General features: G+C 35.3%; 1 protein-coding gene across 4 annotated transcripts in view; it reads left to right on the forward strand.

Annotated features, from left to right (window-relative positions):
* The window catches only part of LOC100367473 (spermatogenesis-associated serine-rich protein 2-like), a 74,487-nt gene that overhangs the window by 23,365 nt on the left and 26,166 nt on the right, over positions 1-24,956 (forward strand). For all 4 annotated transcript variants that reach the window (XM_085496121.1, XM_085496119.1, XM_085496120.1 and 1 more), the window contains exons 2-11: positions 4,155-4,237; positions 4,488-4,596; positions 4,788-4,840; positions 5,246-5,504; positions 10,529-10,744; positions 12,772-12,907; positions 13,994-14,052; positions 14,918-15,027; positions 15,471-15,551; positions 15,754-15,993. In XM_085496121.1, coding sequence (XP_085352247.1) covers positions 4,196-4,237; positions 4,488-4,596; positions 4,788-4,840; positions 5,246-5,504; positions 10,529-10,744; positions 12,772-12,907; positions 13,994-14,052; positions 14,918-15,027; positions 15,471-15,551; positions 15,754-15,993 — 1,305 coding nt within the window. In that variant the 5' untranslated portion in view covers positions 4,155-4,195. The remainder of the gene's footprint in view (positions 1-4,154; positions 4,238-4,487; positions 4,597-4,787; positions 4,841-5,245; positions 5,505-10,528; positions 10,745-12,771; positions 12,908-13,993; positions 14,053-14,917; positions 15,028-15,470; positions 15,552-15,753; positions 15,994-24,956) is intronic.

A 24,956-nucleotide genomic window follows, 5' to 3' on the forward strand; every position in this document is an offset into this window, starting at 1 on the left:
GTGATTGTATATTCAATTCTCATGTTCTCAAATAGTTTTGTCATTTTTGGTAATGATATTTTCACCTTCTTGTTAAAAACCACAAGTCCAATTGCTTTGATATTACATATATAGGTACTACATGTGGACCTTTGTCAGATTTGTTCATTTTGTAATGATATCTTTAATAATTAATGAATGTTTTTGTCATTTTTGGTGAAGTGACATTTTTGAATTCAGGAAATGAAATGTGCAATGCTAACAGCGGAGCTATCTCGGCCGACAGGTTGCTGGTTTCATTTGGCCTCTTCTGTCTCCAGTTTGCAATTATGTACAATAGAATGCATGTCTTGTGAATGGACAATTGTGGTGTCATTATGTACTGTCCAAATGTTTAAGAATATTATTTTATAAATATACCTAATTTATTTACGAGTGAAGTTTGTATAAACTCCATTAATTCAGATCGTACTATTTATATATATTCTGTTAATCTGTTCTATGTGACATGTATGGGGGATCTACGGGTAAAATTACATATAGATAAATATGTAACCTAAATTTATGTCAAAATAAATGCCATCACCATACCACTCCTCTTTAGTATCAGGTTAGGCCAAGTTTCTTTGGCAAAATTGTTACATTAGCGATATAATCTACTTTAAAAGATTTTGTGGAATATTTGTAAATGAAAATAGTTAATATGCTCACTGATTTCCACAGGTAACTATGTATTAGTAGATCTAGAATAATAATGAATAAAATAATATGCGTAATAAATATACACGCAAAATGTATACTGTGCTATGTTCTTTGTATCTAATTTCTTCACCTATTTGACATTTATTTGACAAATATAGAAAGCTGTAAGTTATCATGTACATAAGATATATTTAACAGTACAGCCACTGACAAAGAACGAGTGCACTTTTGTGTTCCACTATAAATTACTGCAGACAAATTCATGGTAGAAATTGCATCATCAAAAGTCACATACATGTACAAACACATTCAACAACAAAGATAATTATGAAATATCTTGAATTCCACTTTTTTCCCACAGGTTCTAATAATTTTTACATGATAAGTTGTTATACTACGTGATCCATATTGTGTGCATAAAATGTGCATTTATATTTTCTTGTATTGTGGAAATCAATGGCGACTCAATTCGCAATGTTATTTTTCCAAAAGACACAATTTCCTCCTGATCAGCATACTTTAAGAGCGGTGGCTGGACAAAGCACCCACATCTCTAAAAAAAAACATGATTTTTGGAGCGGAGTACCCTGGGTGCTAAGTCGTATGGGAGTAACAGTGATGCTACATAAAAATGGGTTCACAGAGCAGCAATTGCATGTACGTTATTTATTATTGAACCCAGCTGAATGGATTTTGTTTCAAATAATTTCATATGGTTTGACCCTGTTTTATAAACAGCAATCATATGCACTATAATAAGAAGCTAGGGTATGATACAAAAAAAACAATGATATGAATATTGTACAAAAAATTGCTGGACACATGTGCTACAGTATATGGTGAACACTCATTAGTCAGTTGCAGACTTTCATAATTCATTCTATTTATTATGCATAGCGGCTTGAATTCATGTCACATTTGTACATTTTAAAGAAGTACATGACCATGTCTTTTACACACTAGACTATGTATTCTAAAACTGTGTCTGGGCAAGGCTCAAAAAATCATTTACGAAATCAAAACTTGTCATCATAGCACTGTGTGTAGTACTGTACAATGTTGTCTCCGCCATAGATGAAATTAGAGCTTACGATTGAGGGTGTGATTTCAGCCCGATAGTTGGGCCCTGATGTATATACATGGTCTGAGCTATGTTAGGGCCCAACCCTATCAGAGTTCAACCCTGAGGGTTTAATAGAGCTGAACTTTGCCATAGGGCTCCGATCAAATGCTGTTGTGTACACGTAGCAAATGTGCATGTCTAATAGAACAAATACTGTACAGCTAGAATAATGTTTCCATGGACTATAAACAAATAATTATTAAAATATGTGGCTGTAATGCAATAACAAGTTAGAATTGTTTATTCATTTTAATTATTTTCCGTGCATTTCAAGTTTGTTTGTTAAATTTTACTAAAGGAATGCTTTAATTTGATTGTTCAACTAATATGGCTACTACAATGTACATGCAAGGTGATAGTTGATATAAAAGCCTTAGTAAATGTATATGTACTATAATGTAGCTTGGCTGGTAGTTACTTATGTAGCAAAGTACACACAAATAAATAACAACACATTCACTACTGTAACACTGTGTTACTGTTATTTTACTTGTAAAATATAAATCCAATCAATATTCATGCCAGCTTTACACAGTTGGTTTGACTTTTTCTGATAGCAGGTTGTATTTGTCTGTCAGTCTGTCTCGTATTTCTTCAAAAGTACATATGATTATACATGGCAAAACTGTTTACTTATTCTAACAATTAACTGATTGAAAATAAAATAAATTAAGCATGCACTGACTAAATACAAAGAACATAAATTGTATATTCATACATGTTTCTATATTTTTTTTCTGCATTATTATTAGTTGAGGATATTAGGCCTTCAAAAAGTTCTTTCTTTTCAATAATGTCCATCCTAGTTAAAATGAGGTTGTGCACAGTTAGTAACCGTGATCTGTGTGTGATATTACTAAACTCTGATCTATTAATGGGTGCTGTTCTATTGACCTGTTGTTAGTTGTGTTTGCGTACAGTTTTTTTAGCATGAGCTAAGAGATCAAAACATTTGATAAGAAAAACATGCACAAATGATTAATACAGGCTGAGATCCTGTAAATGCATGCCTAATCTTGCAGTCTAGACCCTTAGCGCATTATATTATTATATTCATAACTATTCATATTGGTCATTTCTTGTGTAACAATCAATGCAAGCACATCCATAGAAAATGGACTGACAATGAAACTGTGTACCTGGTACTACTATGTATTGTGCAATCTGCATTGTTATAGTTTTTAGCTCCGCTGTCGACTTTGTCGAGCGGAGCTTATCATATGAGTGATTGTCCGTCGGCGTCCGTCGTCGTCGTCGTCCGTCGTCGGCGTCCGTCGTCCGTCGTCCGTGTCAATGTTTTACTTTTTCGACTTCTTCTTGAAAACTACAAGCCTGAATGCTTTGATACTTGGTGTATATGTACCTTGGGTAGACCTCTCGTAGGTTTGTTCATTTCATGTTGATATCTTCAATTCTCTAATTTTGGTGAATATTTTTGTCATTTTTGGTAGAAAGTGATATTTTCGACTTCTTGTTAAAAACCGTAAGTCCAATTGCTTTGATATTATATATATAGGTAATACATGTGGACCTCTCTCAGATTTGTTCATTTTGTGATGATATCTTCAATTCTCTAATTTTGGTGAATATTTTTGTCATTTTTGGTAAAAAGTGATATTTTCGACTTCTTGTTAAAAACTGCAAGTCCGATTGCTTTGGTACTATACATATTGTTCATTTTCTAATGATGTCTTCTGTTCTTTAATTGAAATGTGCATTGCTAACAGCGGAGCTATCTCAGCCGACAGGCTGCTTGTTATAAGCTTAGAACTATAATGTATATCTTCTGGTTATGTACTGAGAAATCTACATGTAAATTAAAAAGGTCTCAAGATTTGTATATACACATGTATATTCTTAACCAGATTGGTCGTCTCTTAGTCCATACTACTTGTAACTGTTTCCCCCCTTTGTGCATGAATGCAACTTGATCTAACTGATATGCAATCATATGGGATTATATGTAGTATTAATTGGAACCCATACTAGAGCATAGCCTGAACACATCACAACCTGGCCCAGCTAAGTACATGTGATGTAATCTGGTAATAATTAAAGGGATTATTAGTATCTACCAGAATTATGATGATTGACATGTTAGGTACTTCACATCAAATGTAATTCCTGTGTATACATCATCAAGTTCAGTTATCTGGTATACATGTTGTGGGAATAGCATAGAAGGAAAATAAGAAATGTTTATCATGGTTATAGAACCACTTTATGTATGCTTCACTAACGCGTCATGCTTTGGGGGAGGGGTTACATGTATTGATTTAGTTTTTGTCCATCCTCTGATCAGTTTGGAATATTGTGAAAGTTTCCTAACTAGTGGTGGTTGCCTTTGCAGATTCTTCAGAGGTATATTTTGATACAACAACAAAAACAGTCATGGCACAGACGACACTTAGTCAAGATAAATTGAAAACAAAGGTATTTAATATAATAATATTTTATAATGTATTCATAATTCTTGGTTTGCCATTTAATATACTGCAGAAAATACTGTTGTGATGATAACATTTTAGAAAAATTAGGCATTTTCATCATTTGATGAACTGAGTGCATGTGATGTATATATAGATACCACCCAAAAAAACAGGAAAAATTAATAAAAAAGTGGAACATTACACTCTCCCATTATCAATTACTTGATGATGCTATTATTATTATTTTATTGCAGATCGCTGCTGTTCGTGAAGTGGTATCACGTTCCAGTAACAATGACATTCTTCTTGTTCTCCAATACTTTGATTATGATGTTGACAAAACAATACAGTCCTTTGTTGAGGGTAGGTTAATTTGTTGTTCATATGTTTGGCATACTGTATGTACAGTGTGTACATGGAGATAACTACTGCAATTTGTATTCAGGTTAGACTAAGCCAATATGATTAGACCCATAATTGACACATACAAAATGACCACTTCAGATTCATTTAATAAGAGATGTGACTCATTGCTATCTCTTCTATTGTTGTAGATGGTGCTTCTGAAGTACTAAAAGAATGGAACTTTACTGGAAAGAAGAGTAAAGTAAGTATGATCATTTCTTTTGGTTACACACTTTGCCAGTCCAGTCCAGTTTGATCTGGTACAATCCAGTGTAGTCCAGTCCAGTCCAGTTTGATCTGGTACAATCTAGTGTAGTCCAGTCCTGTTTGATCTGGTACAATCCAGTGTAGTCAAGTCCAGTCAAATCTGTTCAATTCTTGTCTTTTCCTTGGTGAAAAATGATGACCGTATTCTTTCAAGTGAAATGTTTGCTGTCATGGCTAACGCGTTTATAAACTAGGTGTAATTGATTATTTTTGTCTTTGTAATGTAATTTGCAAACACTGGATTAGTTTAATGACCCTATCAGTGTCTCTTTAATGATATGATGATTTGTAGGTCTAGACTTATGTAATCATTAACAGATGTATTTTTTATTTGTCATAGAACAATAAAAAAAACAGAAAAAAAGGTGGAGGACATAATGATTCAAAGCCACAGAATGAGAAAAAAGCAGTTGAACATAGTGGAGAACAGGGTGCAGTTATGAAGACAAGTCAAGTTAATAATGTTGATATCTCTACTGGTCCACCTTCAATTACCAATGCCATTTCTCAGCCTCACACAGTTAGGGATGGATCACATCAAGACAACAGTACTAAGTCTGAACCATATAAAGACAGAGTTGATGCTGTCTCCCATAAAGGTGTGTTTTTTTTTCTCATAAGATTCAATTTTTTTCATGTAATTAAAATTATTGCTACATTTTTCACCTTTGGAGAAAAGTCGGCAACTCAAGCGAGAAGCTGACACTTCCTCACATTTGATGAATGTTGACAGATATTGTTATAGTGAATTCTCACTCATAAAGTAGTTTGGATTCCTTCAAAGAAAATTATTTCTCAACTAAATGGGAAGAATATCTGATTAATATCACATCTCACCAACTTTCTTTTACCTTGCCTATATTATCACAAGTGAAAGGAAAGCTGGTCCTTGTTGTTGTTGTTTACTATATCGTAAAACTTTTTCTTGTGATTACCATATTTTATATGAATATCTTATCAACCACTATAAAAAAAGTTTAATTCAATTTTTTAGCCAGTATAATTTTCTACAAATGGGTTGAATTTGTTAGACGTAGAAATAATAAACATTTATACTGCTGATCACAAGTACCAGATGTTAGTAATATGCTCCCCAAAATATGTCAATTAGTGTAGTATTTTCACTATTTAGTGTGAATCATTTTTGCTGAAAGTCACTTGTCCACGATGACCTAGCACTCATTCGGAATTAATTCATTCATTTGTTCCATCCTCGAACCGAGGGTTGAATGCAATGTTTCTTCACTCCATGCCTCTGTATATATTCAGTCCTGTCCACTGGTTGATTTTGCTAAACCAGATTGCCCTTGTTCTGTCCCTTCCTCTTCTGCCATTCACTTTTCCTTTAGCGAGGTACGTTGTATTGCATTATGTCTCACAAGATGTCTGTATCTTAGACATGCCTGGACCAATTAAATTAAAATTTACACATACATCCGATATGGATATGGGACAGACCTCCGATATGGAAGGGGACCAAGCAGGGCAGGACATGGATTTTGTCTCTCTTTTGCTTCCTACCAGCCAGGGATTGTCAGCGGAGCCAGTACCAAGGATTTTTCCCCCTGAATACTGTCTCCGCTATGGGTCACTTCCCCTTTGGTGATCCACAGGGAACCGGCCTACCGACTACCAGGCGTTTGATCGGACACGCCCTTGCTTACTTCCTTATACAGTACTCATTTTGCCCAACCTTCCACTTTTACCGCTTTTTAATTGACCGCTTATCGCTTAATTTTTCCGACTGGAAACCAACTGCATTTCAATCGTTCTTTTTCGCTTGCTCGCTCATTGAAAACGCCAACTGGTCACCCAGACCCTGATCACTGACACATGAGCGGTCAAAATGGTGGTTTTGATATTAAAATGTGAAAATACAACTAGTATTAACTAGTATTAAATTCTGAACGACACTTCAAATCTAATAGTTGTATGACGCTTATATCGTTCACGAGAGTGACTGAACTGCGACCTCTTATTATGGTATGTCATTTGGGTGCTTGTTCTAAATGTAATATTTTATTTCATTTTGATGAGACAGTTGCGTGAAAAAAGCATAGCTAATTCATTTTGACAGAGTGGGGAAACTAGGAAAATATTGAATAATTCCAAAAATAATGATACCAAAACCACGGTCTGGTAAAATTTGACATCCAATTTTCAAAATTAAGTCACGATCAGTGAATGAGCTACACGTATTGTAAAAATATTTTTGAATAGAAACCGCCACATGCCCTGAAAAATTGAACAGAGCTTGACATGTATGAATAATTTATTGGGCTTCAGAAAAATACGTGTCAAATTTAGTTATAGCCATAAATATTGGTGATCAGTCGATGAACAATTCGAAAATCAGGATTCACACAGAAGTCCTTCGGTACTGAAAATCATTGATCCTACTCTGGTTTACTTTATTTAACAACTTGCAAAGAAAACTGATTCGCGCTGTACACTCTAATGTATCTCAGTTTTTTTAGTCCCCGTTCGGACGCAGTCTGAAAACGGGGACTTATGTTTTGACCTCCGTGTGTCTGTGCGTGCGTGCATGCGTGCGTGCATGCGTGCGTGCATGCGTGCATGCGTGCATGCGTGCGTGCATGCGTGTGTGTGTGTGTGTGTGTGTGCGTGTGTGTGTGTGTGCGTGCGTGCGTGCGTCCGGACCTGTATCTTAGAACTTAGAAATGCCTAGACCAATCACAATCAAACTTCACACATACATCATACATGATATCATACATATGCACGTTAATTTGTTTCATGATCTGATTCAAGATGGCCGAATGGCATTAAAGGTCAAATTCCACCCGAAGCACAAAAGGGAGTCTTTGCAGTTACCCTGTATGTATGTATGTATGTATGTATGTATGTATGTATGTATGTATGTATGTATGTATGTATGTATGTATGTATGTATGTATGTATGTCACTTTTTTGTTCCACCGTTATCTCAAGAACCACTAATCAAATTTTGGTGAAACTTGGTACATATATGCTCTGAACTAGTGCGCAGATTTGATTAGTTTTGGGTAAAAATCTATGAATATTAATTACCTATTATTTGAATGATAATTAACTGATTTCAAGCTGTTCCATGACTGTTCCACTGATTTTTGAAGAACCACTCATTGGATTTCAATGAAATTTGGCACATGGATGCTCTGAACTAATGCGCAGATTTGATTAGTTTTGGGTAAAAATCTGTTAATATTATTAATTACCTACCGGTAATTTACATAATGATTAATCAATTTTTTGCTTTTCCACTGATATCTCAAGTACTAATCATAACATTTCAATAAAACTTGGTACATAGATGTCATATGACACTGCACAGACCTGATAGTTTTTAGGGTAATATCAGTACATATTAGTTACCTAATTTGCATAATTAATTCAATTTCAGCTTTTGATATTTCGAGTAGTAATGATCACGTTTCAATGAAACTAGGTACATAGTTACTTGAGGACTGTGCAGAGACCTAATTAGTTTTTGGGTAAATATGTGTGCATATTAATCACCTTATTAGCATAATTAGTTAATTTTCAGCTTTTCATCTGATATCTGATAAGTACTAATCATCATATTTCAATGAGACTTGCGACATAGATATTCTAGGACTATGCAGAGACCTGATTAATTTTGAGATAAATAATTGTGCCTATTAATTACCTAATTTGCATAATTAGTTAATTTTTTGCTGTTCTATGGCTGTTGCACTGATGTCTAAAAACCACTCATTGGATTTCAATGAAACTATTAAAAGAGTACCCATCACATTTCAATGAACCTAGGACTATACACCATATTAGGGTAAATATTTATCCTTCTTAATCACCTAATTAACATAATTAATTAATACTGATATCTCAAGTATTCATCATCACATTTGAATACAACTTGGTAAATAAATGCTCTAGGACAATAGACAATAATAATTAAAATTTTTTGGTTCTAATCACATTTCAATGAAACTTGGTACATTGTGCAGACCTTATTAGTTTTACACTTAAATCTGTTCATATTAGTTACCTTATTTGCATAATTAGTGTTCTGCGTTTCCATCAATATCTCTAGTACAAGTAATTTTGAATTAATTTTTGATGTGTTCCCAATACTCTCAGCACACGGGAGTTCTTTCTAAGCTTTCTTTGATTCAGCGAATAAGCCTGTCACAGCACAAAAAAAAATTGAGATTCGACGCCGAGATTGGATATGCTTTGTTACAACATCATTGATTGACTGAAAGTCACCTGATCGGAGCACCGCCTGGGTCACAGAACTATATTTGTTCGTATTGTCAATAGGACTTTGTGAGAGAACAACACCAACATTTTCAACCATTTTAAGCACGAAAGTTGCCAACAAATCTCAAAAAACTCAATTCGAATAAAATAAAGGTAGCGATTGCTAAAAATGATTATTACTATATTCCCCAATGCTCTTTGAATTTTTAGCTCCGCTGTCGACTTTGTCGAGCGGAGCTTATCATATTAGTGATTGTTCGTCGTCGTCTGTGTCAATGTTTACTATTTTGACTTCTTCTTGAAAACTACAAGCCTGAATGCTTTGATACTTGGTGTGTATGTACCTGGGGTGGACCTCTCTTAGGTTTGTTCATTTCATGATGATATCTTCAATTCTTTAATTTTGGTGAATATTTTAATTTGTAATTTTTGATAAAAAGTGATATTTTTGACTTCTTGTTAAAAACCGCAGATCAAATTGCTTTGATATTACATATACATAGGTACTACATGTGGACCTCTCTCAGATTTGTTCATTTTGTAATGATATTTTTAATTTTCTATTTTTGGTGAATATTTTTTAAATTTTTGGTAAAAAGTGATATTTTTGACTTCTTGTTGAAAACATGTTCTTTTGATACTATACATATTGTTCATTTTCTAATGATATCTTCTGTTCTTTAATTGCAATGTGCATTGCTAACAGCGGAGCTATCTCAGCCAACAGGCTGCTTGTTATTTTTTTGATTTCACATTGCGAAGACTCAACATTCTGGAAAGGAAGCTCAGACAACCATGTCGTACTTGTGTTGAAATACAGTTTGTATTTCACGTCAGAATATTGTTTAAAATAAAATATTCAATCCTAGCCAAATTGAGGTCAAAAGGTCAGATTGCATGCATATAATTATAGATAGTTAAAACAAAAAGTATTTGAACTTTTGATGGCTGTTCAACATCTATGAAAAACCAGAAAGACAATTAAAAGACAATGTTAACCTTTTTTGTTGGTCCAAATTTTAAATGCGAGCGAGCGGGTGGTGATATTTCAGGGTTTGCACAGTCGAAAATAAAGCGGAAATTGTCCGGTTGAATTCAACAAGCGGTTGTAAAAGCGGGCGAAAAACAAAGCGATTGAAAAACGGAAGCGGGCAGGAGGTTGCACAAAATGAGTATGTATATCAAACTATATAACTTAGAATTGATAACTAATGGGGACTGTGTCATGCATGGCTTGTTTAATCTAGAATCTCAATGAGAAAGGATGTAATATTTGTGGTATGTTTTTTTCAGCTGTGTTTATTGTTAAAATTGTCAGTTTCTTTGTTTTGTTCAGACAGATTTAACTGTACATGATTAGTCTTGCTTGTTATTGCAGATAGACCAACCTTTTTGGAATTTAAAAAGGAAACTGCTACACCACTGGAGAGACATGTAAACTACTCCTTGTCATTGTCGGCATCTGGAGATACCTCAGCAGTACTGGATGATGTATCAGTAATAAGTAAAACAAAGAGACAACGTAATAGCAGTGAATGTAGTAACACATCCAATTCTGCCAGCACTGGGGGCAGAAATAAACATAAAAAACCAAGTGAGTGTTTCACTTTCCATATCATTTAGTGGGAGATGTGCAGATTAGCAGGCACAAATAGAGATAATAGCTTGTGGTACAATACCCTCCAAGGTTAGAGACCATTGTTTGGGGTGCAATACCCTCCAAGGTTAGAGACCATGGTTTGGGGTGCAATACCCTGCAAGGTTAGAGACCATGGTTTGGGGTGCAATACCCTCCAAGGTTAGAGACCATGGTTTGGGGTGCAATACCCTCCAAGGTTAGAGACCATGGTTTGGGGTGCAATATCCTCCAAGGTTAGAGACCATTGTTTGGGGTGCAATACCCTCCAAGGTTAGAGACCATGGTTTGGGGTGCAATACCCTGCAAGGTTAGAGACCATGGTTTGGGGTGCAATACCCTCCAAGGTTAGAGACCATGGTTTGGGGTGCAATACCCTCCAAGGTTAGAGACCATGGTTTGGGGTGCAATACCCTCCAAGGTTAGAGACCATTGTTTGGGGTGCAATACCCTCCAAGGTTAGAGACCATGGTTTGGGGTGCAATACCCTCCAAGGTTAGAGACCATTGTTTGGGGTGCAATACCCTCCAAGGTTAGAGACCATGGTTTGGGGTGCAATACCCTGCAAGGTTAGAGACCATGGTTTGGGGTGCAATACCCTCCAAGGTTAGAGACCATGGTTTGGGGTGCAATACCCTGCAAGGTTAGAGACCATGGTTTGGGGTGCAATACCCTCCAAGGTTAGAGACCATGGTTTGGGGTGCAATACCCTGCAAGGTTAGAGACCATGGTTTGGGGTGCAATACCCTCCAAGGTTAGAGACCATGGTTTGGGGTGCAATACCCTGCAAGGTTAGAGACCATGGTTTGGGGTGCAATACCCTCCAAGGTTAGAGACCATGGTTTGGGGTGCAATACCCTGCAAGACCACGGTTTGTGATTCAAAATACATTTTTAATCTTTAGTAAGAGTTATCAATAATTAAAAGGTTATGTTTTTTGCCAATTGTTGAATACAAAGCCAAATTAACCTTTGTATTATCAAATGAGATACTATGCACTATTTACTATGTAAATTGCTCTGATCAACAACAAAATCATTCCCAGCTATTAGGGTTTCAAATTGGCAGGTTTTCTATACAACCACTTTTTAGCTCCGCTTTCATCAAAAAGTACGAACTCAATTGCTTTTATACCTTTTTATATAAGTACCTTTGGTGAACCTTTGTCAGATTTGTCTATTTCATGACGATAACTTCAATTCTCTATATTTATTGAATATTTTTGTAAGAGATGCTATTTCTGACTTCTTGAAAACTAAAAGCCCAAATTGCTTTGATACTTGGTTTGTACATACCTTGGATGAACCTCTATCAGATTTGTTCTTTTCATGTTGATATCATCAATTGTAATTTATGGTAAAATATTATATATTTGAATTTTTCTTGAATACTACCAACCTGATTGCTCTGATATTTGAGATGTATATTATTTCTATGAACAATTAGTTTGATGAAGTTATGTTGATATGTTCTTAACAGCCAGAACCAAACTATTATTTAGTGGGTTAACTGCATTTTGTCTTGTGGGTGTGTGTTGCTCAACTTGGCTACCACTATGTAATTGTAGGACAGAAGAGCTATTTTGACCATGAGGTCACATTTTGTCATGGTGCAACCATATATAAATATCACTTACTCATTAGGACAACAATGTAGATAAATACACAGGCATATTTACTGGTATATTTCCAGTGAAAAATAACAGTATAGTTTAGTTTTGAGCAGTTGTTTGAAAATCCTGACAAAAATATGACTGACATTGTCACCACAAAAAGTTACTCAGATGCAAGTTGACTTGGTGAGAAGTTTAAACACAATAAACTGTATGATAAATGTATGACATTAATTACCACATGATTTGCTTTGGCTCAGTAGTACATAGATTACAAACATGTGTGAATAAATGCTGAATGTGTCCATTGAATGATCGTCTATTGCATCACTTTCTTAATTCTTAATAAATGTTGTGTATTGTTTGTCAACAGTGGCAGTATTAGAAAGATCTGTCAAAGATCTTCAGAGAACAACTGTTCCTCTTGGACGCTATAAAAACTTACTTAACGAGGAAATTGATAAGTCACTTAAACGCATGAAGAAAGCTTTTGATGGAATACGTAAAGCGTAAGTATTACAATTTGTGGACATTAACTTGTGTTATCTATCCAACCATTATAACTAAGTACAATATTGTGGTTGAACAATGGAAATTTGTTGTCAATATTTAACCTGGATGTCCTCAAGTTGTCAATAGTAACCTGGTCAATAGTAAGCTGTCAGTGGTTACCTGTAATATCAACTATGTTGACAGAAAACAAAAACTCGACATGTATTTTATGGCATTCAGTCTGACAATTGATGGCTTGTATTGAGGCGATAAATACAGGTTTAATGTGTAATATTAAACCATGTTTATGACTCAAATCTCATGCTCTCTCGCGTGATATTTACATAGATCTCGCACTTTCTCGCGTGGCTCAACATCACAATCAGTTTGTTTCTGGCGCCATATTGGAAGTAGCCTGAAAGTGTTACGGAGCTTCTGCCATTCTCGTTTTATTCACCCGCCACCATCCCCATTCTCCCCCATTAGGCTGGCATTAACACCAATTCGGGGGACTGGGGACTTCGCTTATGGGATTAGCTCATATTCCCCCAAGATCATTCATATTTTCTTAGGTATATTTTGCGTGGGTTTTATTATTAGTGTTAATTTTATTATTGTAATTACTAATACCTCATTAACGACTTCACAGGCAGCCCTCGCTGCATCAATGTCTAAACTCAGTAGTTGCAGCCCCCGCTGCCTCTACCCATAACCTCTTAACTTCATGCAGCCCCCGCTGCATAACCACGGTGTAGCCGCAGCACTCGCTGCCTATACTTTACAGTTGCAGTCATGCTGCAATCTGCCATTCCATACTAACATCATGCAGCTATGCTGCACCAACCAACATGTTTTCAGTCTTATTCTAGTTTGTATTTTAGTTTAGAAACTGTAAGCCAGCTAGTTTACACCTGCTTTGTTCTACATTTTGGGGGCGGCACCAGGGACCATCTTATCAGTCTGTTATGCATTGTCTCACTTTTGTGTACGATGGTCTTGTGGTGTGCCCCCCTATTTGCCAAATAAATTATTGGTTCATGTACATGCTCTTGTGTTTGTGTCATAAACTAGTCAGTATAACATTAACTATATTTTCATTGCAGTGTTGATGAGAGGGAAGCTGAAATGATACAGCAGTTAAAGGCAGTCAAACTGGAAGGAAGTATGTAGATATTTATTTGATAGTTGTTACATGTTATTAGCTCAGCTGTCTCCTTAGTCGAGCGGAGTTTATCATATGAGAGATAGTCCATCAGGGTCTGTCGTTGGCGTCAGTGTCAATGTTTTACTTTTCTGACTTCTTCTTGAAAACTACAAGCCTGAATGTTTTGATACTTGGTGTATATGTACCTTGGGTAGACCTCTCCTAGATTTGTTCATTTCATGATGATATCTTCAATTCTTTAATTTTGGTGAATATTTTTGTAATTTTTGGTAAAAAGTGATATTTTCGACATCTTGTTAAAAACCATGAGTCCAATTGCTTTGATATTACATATATAGGTACAACATGTGGACCTCTCTCAGATTTGTTCATTTCATGTAATATCTTCAATTCTCTAATCTTGATGAATATTTTGGTAATTTTTGGTAAAAAGTGATATTTTCGACTTCTTGTTGAAAACTGCAAGCCCAATTGCTTTGATATTATACATATAGGTACTACATGCGGACCTCTCTCAGATTTGTTCATTTTGTAATGATATCTTTAATTCTCTAATCTTGATGAATATTTTGGTAATTTTTGGTAAAAAGTGATATTTTCGACTTCTTGTTGAAAACTGCAAGCCCAATTGCTTTGATATTATACATATAGGTACTACATGCGGACCTCTCTCAGATTTGTTCATTTTGTAATGATATCTTTAATTCTCTAATCTTGATGAATATTTTTGGTAAAGTGATATTTTCGACTTATTGTTGAAAACAGCAAGTCCGAGCTATCTCAGCCGACACGCTGCTTGTTAGTTGTTGTTGTAGACTTATTGGAAGTTGTTTTTAATGTTTCTTTGATAATTACTTTCTAGATGAACTTCTGGAAGGAAGACAGAATAAAGCTGCCGACCTAAAAAGCATGACTGAAAGAGGTCTAGTACTGAAAGATTCTGAAATTGCTGAATTAAAAGCTGAAATTAAGGTACCCCCCCCATTCCAGCCGAGAAATTCTATGAATCATTTCATTGATTTCGGTGGAGTATTTTAAATGGAAAGTAGACTCTGTAATAATAATCTTTGATCTCATTCTAGCCATAACTGGTGATACAACTTTAAAGATACCATTTATTCATAGACATTAAAAACACAATGCTAATACTAAACTTATTTAAAGAAGGTAGAGGAGGCCAGGGAAACCCAAAGTAACCAATAAAATCATAGTTAAAAAGCCAGTATACACTTTCCACCATCAAAACTGAAAAATATTGGAAAGATATTTTCAATGTGTTAGTCTTGTTGAAATCAATTTGTTGTATTGAATACATAGTTGTTGCATGTTAATAATATAATAAACCAACACTTGAGGGCAGTATTAATACAGATCTTTCATTATCTCATTTTCTGCTTATTGTGTATTTCTTGTAGCATTTTGTTGGTGAAAGAAAGGTTGATGAAGAGCTTGGTAAAACCTATAGATTTAAATATGAAGATGAAACTGTTATAAAGGTAATTGTTACATTTTATTAATCAAACTGTTATTGTGTATCTGGGAAATAAATAATAAGTGATGTTTGGGGGTAAGATAAAATATGCAAGGAATCAAGAATGTACAAAATACAAGGGAAGTTAAAAACTCTTTTCAAGAAAGCTCTCATATTCTGACCTCTATTATGTTATTTCTAACAATATTGTACATTCCAATCTTCAGAGTATTCGAGAATTTGGTGAAATTGTTCCCATAAAGACTCGTTACACTACACGTCGCCAGTCTGTGTCCTCTGTTACTAGTAGTGTTGTGAGTCATGACGATACAACTCCACTACCGACCCCTACTACTCCATTACCAGTCAGTAATGATAAAGATGATGCTGAAGATGATACAGATGAAGCAACTGCTGCTGAACTTGCTGAATTATCTGCCAGACTTCAAAACTCTCTCAAATTTCAGGTGAGCGCACTACTGCATTCAATATCTGTCATTCTTCCATTTATTTTGGTTAACACTCTGTATTTATGTTTGGCATCAGTGTGTGTGTGTGTTTGGCAGGGGGTTTAGAAATAATAAGGTGTAAAATGTAAGAGCCGTGGATTCTGTTTCGAATAATACCTCAGTTGTCATGCAATATCTTACATTTCAAGAGGACGGGTCATTAACAAATCACCTGTAATAGCAATACACGCTAAAATGCTCATGCGCCTGTTATTATGCGCAGGTGACGACTCCTCACTTGCAGATTACAATATTAAGATTGTCATGAGAATATTTCAAAGTATGCACTCAGTATGGGATCACATTGATACAAAGTTATGCACTCAGTACCTGATCATATTGATACAAAATATGCACTCAGTATTGGATCACATTGATACAAAGTATGCACTCAGTATTGGATCACATTGATACAAAGTATGCACTCAGTATTGGATCACATTGATACAAAGTATGCACTCAGTATGGGATCATATTGATACCAAGTATGCACTCAGTATTACCGGTAGATCACATTGATACAAAGTATGCACTCAGTACCTGATCATATTGATACAAAGTATGCACTCAGTACCTGATCATATTGATAAAAAGTATGCACTCAGTATGGGATCATATTGATACAAAGTATGCACTCAGTATAGGATCACATTGATACAAAGTATGCACTCAGTATGGGATCACATTGATACAAAGTATGCACTCAGTACCTGATCATATTGATACAAAGTATGCACTCAGTACCTGATCATATTGATAAAAACTATGCACTCAGTATTGGATCACATTGATAAAAAGTATGCACTCAGTATTGGATCATATTGATACAAAGTATGCACTCAGTATGGGATCACATTGATACAAAGTATGCACTCAGTATGGGTTCACATTGATACAAAGTATGCACTCAGTACCTGATCATATTGATACAAAGTATGCACTCAGTACCTGATCATATTGATACAAAGTATGCACTCAGTACCTGATCATATTGATAAAAACTATGCACTCAGTATTGGATCATATTGATAAAAAGTATGCATTCAGTATTGGATCATATTGATACAAAGTATGCACTCAGTATGGGATCACATTGATACAAAGTATGCATTCAGTATGGGATCACATTGATACAAAGTATGCATTCAGTATGGGATCACATTTATACAAAGTATGCATTCAGTATGGGATCACATTGATACAAAGTATGCACTCAGTACCTGATCATATGGATAACAAGTATGCACTCAGTACCAGATCATATGGATAACAAGTATGCACTCAGTATGGGATCACATTGATACAAAGTATGCACTCAGTATGGGATCACATTGATACAAAGTATGCACTCGGTACCTGATCATAATGATACAAAGTATGCACTCAGTACCTGATCATATTGATACAAAGTATGCACTCGGTACCTGATCATAATGATACAAAGTATGCACTCAGTACCTGATCATATTGATACAAAGTATGCACTCAGTACCTGATCATATTGTTAAAAAGCATGCACTCAGTGCCTGATCATATTGATACAAAGTATACACTCAGTATGGGATCACATTGATACAAAGTATGCACTCAGTATGGGATCACATTGATACAAAATATGCACTCAGTATGGGATCACATTGATACAAAGTATGCACTCAGTACGAAAAGTATGCACTCAGTACCTGATCATATTGTTAAAAACTATGCACTCAGTACCAGATCATATTGATACAAAGTATGCACTCAGTACCTGATCATATTGATACAAAGTATGCACTCAGTACCAGATCATATTGATACAAAGTATGCACTCAGTACCAGATCATATTGATACAAAGTATGCACTCAGTACCAGATCATATTGATACAAAGTATGCACTCAGTACCAGATCATATTGATACAAAGTATGCTCTCAGTACCAGATCATATTGATACAAAGTATGCACTCAGTACCAGATCATATTGATACAAAGTATGCACTCAGTATCTGATCATATTGATACAAAGTATGCACTCAGTACCTGATCATATTGATACAAAGTATGCACTCGGTACCTGATCATAATGATACAAAGTATGCACTCAGTACCTGATCATATTGATACAAAGTATGCACTCAGTACCTGATCATATTGTTAAAAAGCATGCACTCAGTGCCTGATCATATTGATACAAAGTATACACTCAGTATGGGATCACATTGATACAAAGTATGCACTCAGTATGGGATCACATTGATACAAAATATGCACTCAGTATGGGATCACATTGATACAAAGTATGCACTCAGTACGAAAAGTATGCACTCAGTACCTGATCATATTGTTAAAAACTATGCACTCAGTACCAGATCATATTGATACAAAGTATGCACTCAGTACCTGATCATATTGATACAAAGTATGCACTCAGTACCAGATCATATTGATACAAAGTATGCACTCAGTACCAGATCATATTGATACAAAGTATGCACTCAGTACCAGATCATATTGATACAAAGTATGCACTCAGTACCAGATCATATTGATACAAAGTATGCTCTCAGTACCAGATCATATTGATACAAAGTATGCACTCAGTACCAGATCATATTGATACAAAGTATGCACTCAGTATCTGATCATAATGATACAAAGTATGCACTCAGTACCTGATCATATTGATACAAAGTATGCACTCGGTACCTGATCATAATGATACAAAGTATGCACTCAGTACCTGATCATATTGATACAAAGTATGCACTCAGTACCTGATCATATTGTTAAAAAGCATGCACTCAGTGCCTGATCATATTGATACAAAGTATACACTCAGTATGGGATCACATTGATACAAAGTATGCACTCAGTATGGGATCACATTGATACAAAATATGCACTCAGTATGGGATCACATTGATACAAAGTATGCACTCAGTACGAAAAGTATGCACTCAGTACCTGATCATATTGTTAAAAACTATGCACTCAGTACCAGATCATATTGATACAAAGTATGCACTCAGTACCTGATCATATTGATACAAAGTATGCACTCAGTACCAGATCATATTGATACAAAGTATGCACTCAGTACCAGATCATATTGATACAAAGTATGCACTCAGTACCAGATCATATTGATACAAAGTATGCACTCAGTACCAGATCATATTGATACAAAGTATGCTCTCAGTACCAGATCATATTGATACAAAGTATGCACTCAGTACCAGATCATATTGATACAAAGTATGCACTCAGTATCTGATCATATTGATACAAAGTATGCACTCAGTACCTGATCATATTGATACAAAGTATGCACTCAGTATTGGATCATATTGATACAAAGTATGCACTCAGTACCTGATCATATTGTTAAAAAGTATGCACTCAGTACCAGATCATATTGATACAAAGTATGCACTCAGTACCTGATCATATTGATACAAAGTATGCACTCAGTACCTGATCATATTGTTAAAAAGCATGCACTCAGTGCCTGATCATATTGATACAAAGTATACACTCAGTATGGGATCACATTGATACAAAGTATGCACTCAGTATGGGATCACATTGATACAAAATATGCACTCAGTATGGGATCACATTGATACAAAGTATGCACTCAGTACGAAAAGTATGCACTCAGTACCAGATCATATTGATACAAAGTATGCACTCAGTACCAGATCATATTGATACAAAGTATGCACTCAGTACCAGATCATATTGATACAAAGTATGCACTCAGTACCAGATCATATTGATACAAAGTATGCTCTCAGTACCAGATCATATTGATACAAAGTATGCACTCAGTACCAGATCATATTGATACAAAGTATGCACTCAGTATCTGATCATATTGATACAAAGTATGCACTCAGTACCTGATCATATTGATACAAAGTATGCACTCAGTATTGGATCATATTGATACAAAGTATGCACTCAGTACCTGATCATATTGTTAAAAAGTATGCACTCAGTACCAGATCATATTGATACAAAGTATGCACTCAGTACCTGATCATATTGATACAAAGTATGCACTCAGTATTGGATCACATTGATACAAAGTATGCACTCAGTATGGGATCACATTGATACAAAATATGCACTCAGTATGGGATCACATTGATACAAAGTATGCACTCAGTATGGGATCACATTGATACAAAGTATGCACTCGGTACCTGATCATAATGATACAAAGTATGCACTCAGTACCTGATCATATTGATACAAAGTATGCACTCGGTACCTGATCATAATGATACAAAGTATGCACTCAGTACCTGATCATATTGATACAAAGTATGCACTCAGTACCTGATCATATTGTTAAAAAGCATGCACTCAGTGCCTGATCATATTGATACAAAGTATACACTCAGTATGGGATCACATTGATACAAAGTATGCACTCAGTATGGGATCACATTGATACAAAATATGCACTCAGTATGGGATCACATTGATACAAAGTATGCACTCAGTACGAAAAGTATGCACTCAGTACCTGATCATATTGATACAAAGTATGCACTCAGTACCAGATCATATTGATACAAAGTATGCACTCAGTACCAGATCATATTGATACAAAGTATGCACTCAGTACCAGATCATATTGATACAAAGTATGCACTCAGTACCAGATCATATTGATACAAAGTATGCTCTCAGTACCAGATCATATTGATAAAAAGCATGCACTCAGTACCTGATCATATTGATACAAAGTATGCACTCAGTACCTGATCATATTGTTAAAAACTATGCACTCAGTACCAGATCATATTGATACAAAGTATGCTCTCAGTACCAGATCATATTGATACAAAGTATGCACTCAGTACCAGATCATATTGATACAAAGTATGCACTCAGTATCTGATCATAATGATACAAAGTATGCACTCAGTACCTGATCATATTGATACAAAGTATGCACTCGGTACCTGATCATAATGATACAAAGTATGCACTCAGTACCTGATCATATTGATACAAAGTATGCACTCAGTACCTGATCATATTGTTAAAAAGCATGCACTCAGTGCCTGATCATATTGATACAAAGTATACACTCAGTATGGGATCACATTGATACAAAGTATGCACTCAGTATGGGATCACATTGATACAAAATATGCACTCAGTATGGGATCACATTGATACAAAGTATGCACTCAGTACGAAAAGTATGCACTCAGTACCTGATCATATTGTTAAAAACTATGCACTCAGTACCAGATCATATTGATACAAAGTATGCACTCAGTACCTGATCATATTGATACAAAGTATGCACTCAGTACCAGATCATATTGATACAAAGTATGCACTCAGTACCAGATCATATTGATACAAAGTATGCACTCAGTACCAGATCATATTGATACAAAGTATGCACTCAGTACCAGATCATATTGATACAAAGTATGCTCTCAGTACCAGATCATATTGATACAAAGTATGCACTCAGTACCAGATCATATTGATACAAAGTATGCACTCAGTATCTGATCATATTGATACAAAGTATGCACTCAGTACCTGATCATATTGATACAAAGTATGCACTCAGTATTGGATCATATTGATACAAAGTATGCACTCAGTACCTGATCATATTGTTAAAAAGTATGCACTCAGTACCAGATCATATTGATACAAAGTATGCACTCAGTACCTGATCATATTGATACAAAGTATGCACTCAGTACCTGATCATATTGTTAAAAAGCATGCACTCAGTGCCTGATCATATTGATACAAAGTATACACTCAGTATGGGATCACATTGATACAAAGTATGCACTCAGTATGGGATCACATTGATACAAAATATGCACTCAGTATGGGATCACATTGATACAAAGTATGCACTCAGTACGAAAAGTATGCACTCAGTACCAGATCATATTGATACAAAGTATGCACTCAGTACCAGATCATATTGATACAAAGTATGCACTCAGTACCAGATCATATTGATACAAAGTATGCACTCAGTACCAGATCATATTGATACAAAGTATGCACTCAGTACCAGATCATATTGATACAAAGTATGCTCTCAGTACCAGATCATATTGATACAAAGTATGCACTCAGTACCAGATCATATTGATACAAAGTATGCACTCAGTATCTGATCATATTGATACAAAGTATGCACTCAGTACCTGATCATATTGATACAAAGTATGCACTCAGTATTGGATCATATTGATACAAAGTATGCACTCAGTACCTGATCATATTGTTAAAAAGTATGCACTCAGTACCAGATCATATTGATACAAAGTATGCACTCAGTACCTGATCATATTGATACAAAGTATGCACTCAGTATGCACTCAGTATTGGATCACATTGATACAAAGTATGCACTCAGTATGGGATCACATTGATACAAAATATGCACTCAGTATGGGATCACATTGATACAAAGTATGCACTCAGTATGGGATCACATTGATACAAAGTATGCACTCGGTACCTGATCATAATGATACAAAGTATGCACTCAGTACCTGATCATATTGATACAAAGTATGCACTCGGTACCTGATCATAATGATACAAAGTATGCACTCAGTACCTGATCATATTGATACAAAGTATGCACTCAGTACCTGATCATATTGTTAAAAAGCATGCACTCAGTGCCTGATCATATTGATACAAAGTATACACTCAGTATGGGATCACATTGATACAAAGTATGCACTCAGTATGGGATCACATTGATACAAAATATGCACTCAGTATGGGATCACATTGATACAAAGTATGCACTCAGTACGAAAAGTATGCACTCAGTACCTGATCATATTGATACAAAGTATGCACTCAGTACCAGATCATATTGATACAAAGTATGCACTCAGTACCAGATCATATTGATACAAAGTATGCACTCAGTACCAGATCATATTGATACAAAGTATGCACTCAGTACCAGATCATATTGATACAAAGTATGCTCTCAGTACCAGATCATATTGATAAAAAGCATGCACTCAGTACCTGATCATATTGATACAAAGTATGCACTCAGTACCTGATCATATTGATACAAAGTATGCACTCAGTATTGGATCACATTGATACAAAGTATGCACTCAGTACCAGATCATATTGTTAAAATGCATGCACTCAGTGCCTGATCATATTGATACAAAGTATACACTCAGTATGGGATCACATTGATACAAAGTATGCACTCAGTATGGGATCACATTGATACAAAATATGCACTCAGTATGGGATCACATTGATACAAAGTATGCACTCAGTACGAAAAGTATGCACTCAGTACCAGATCATATTGATACAAAGTATGCACTCAGTACCAGATCATATTGATACAAAGTATGCACTCAGTACCAGATCATATTGATACAAAGTATGCACTCAGTACCAGATCATATTGATACAAAGTATGCACTCAGTACCAGATCATATTGATACAAAGTATGCTCTCAGTACCAGATCATATTGATACAAAGTATGCACTCAGTATCTGATCATATTGATACAAAGTATGCACTCAGTACCTGATCATATTGATACAAAGTATGCACTCAGTATTGGATCATATTGATACAAAGTATGCACTCAGTACCTGATCATATTGATACAAAGTATGCACTCAGTATCTGATCATATTGATACAAAGTATGCACTCAGTACCTGATCATATTGATACAAAGTATGCACTCAGTATTGGATCATATTGATACAAAGTATGCACTCAGTACCTGATCATATTGTTAAAAAGTATGCACTCAGTACCAGATCATATTGATACAAAGTATGCACTCAGTACCTGATCATATTGATACAAAGTATGCACTCAGTATGCACTCAGTATTGGATCACATTGATACAAAGTATGCACTCAGTATGGGATCACATTGATACAAAATATGCACTCAGTATGGGATCACATTGATACAAAGTATGCACTCAGTATGGGATCACATTGATACAAATCATGCACTCAGTACCAGATCATATTGATACAAAGTATGCACTCAGTATGGGATCACATTGATACAAAGTATGCACTCAGTACCAGATCATATTGATACAAAGTATGCACTCAGTTCCAGATCATATTGATACAAAGTATGCACTCAGTACCTGATCATATTGATTTGATACAATGTATGCACTCAGTATTGGATCATATTGATACAACGTATGCACTCAGTATTGGATCATATTGATACAAGGTATGCACTCAGTACCTGATCATTGTTAAAAAGTATGCACTCAGTACCTGATCATATTGATACAAAGTATGCACTCAGTACCTGATCACATTGATACAAAGTATGCACTCAGTACCTGATCATAATGATACAAAGTATGCACTCAGTACCTGATCATATTGATACAAAGTATGCACTCAGTACCTGATCATATTGTTAAAAAGCATGCACTCAGTGCCTGATCATATTGATACAAAGTATACACTCAGTATGGGATCACATTGATACAAAGTATGCACTCAGTATGGGATCACATTGATACAAAATATGCACTCAGTATGGGATCACATTGATACAAAGTATGCACTCAGTACGAAAAGTATGCACTCAGTACCTGATCATATTGTTAAAAACTATGCACTCAGTACCAGATCATATTGATACAAAGTATGCACTCAGTACCAGATCATATTGATACAAAGTATGCACTCAGTACCAGATCATATTGATACAAAGTATGCTCTCAGTACCAGATCATATTGATACAAAGTATGCACTCAGTACCAGATCATATTGATACAAAGTATGCACTCAGTATCTGATCATATTGATACAAAGTATGCACTCAGTACCTGATCATATTGATACAAAGTATGCACTCAGTATTGGATCATATTGATACAAAGTATGCACTCA

This window comes from Saccoglossus kowalevskii, chromosome 22 (assembly GCF_978046115.1).
Source record: "Saccoglossus kowalevskii chromosome 22, keSacKowa6.1, whole genome shotgun sequence".
NCBI lineage: Eukaryota > Metazoa > Hemichordata > Enteropneusta > Harrimaniidae > Saccoglossus > Saccoglossus kowalevskii.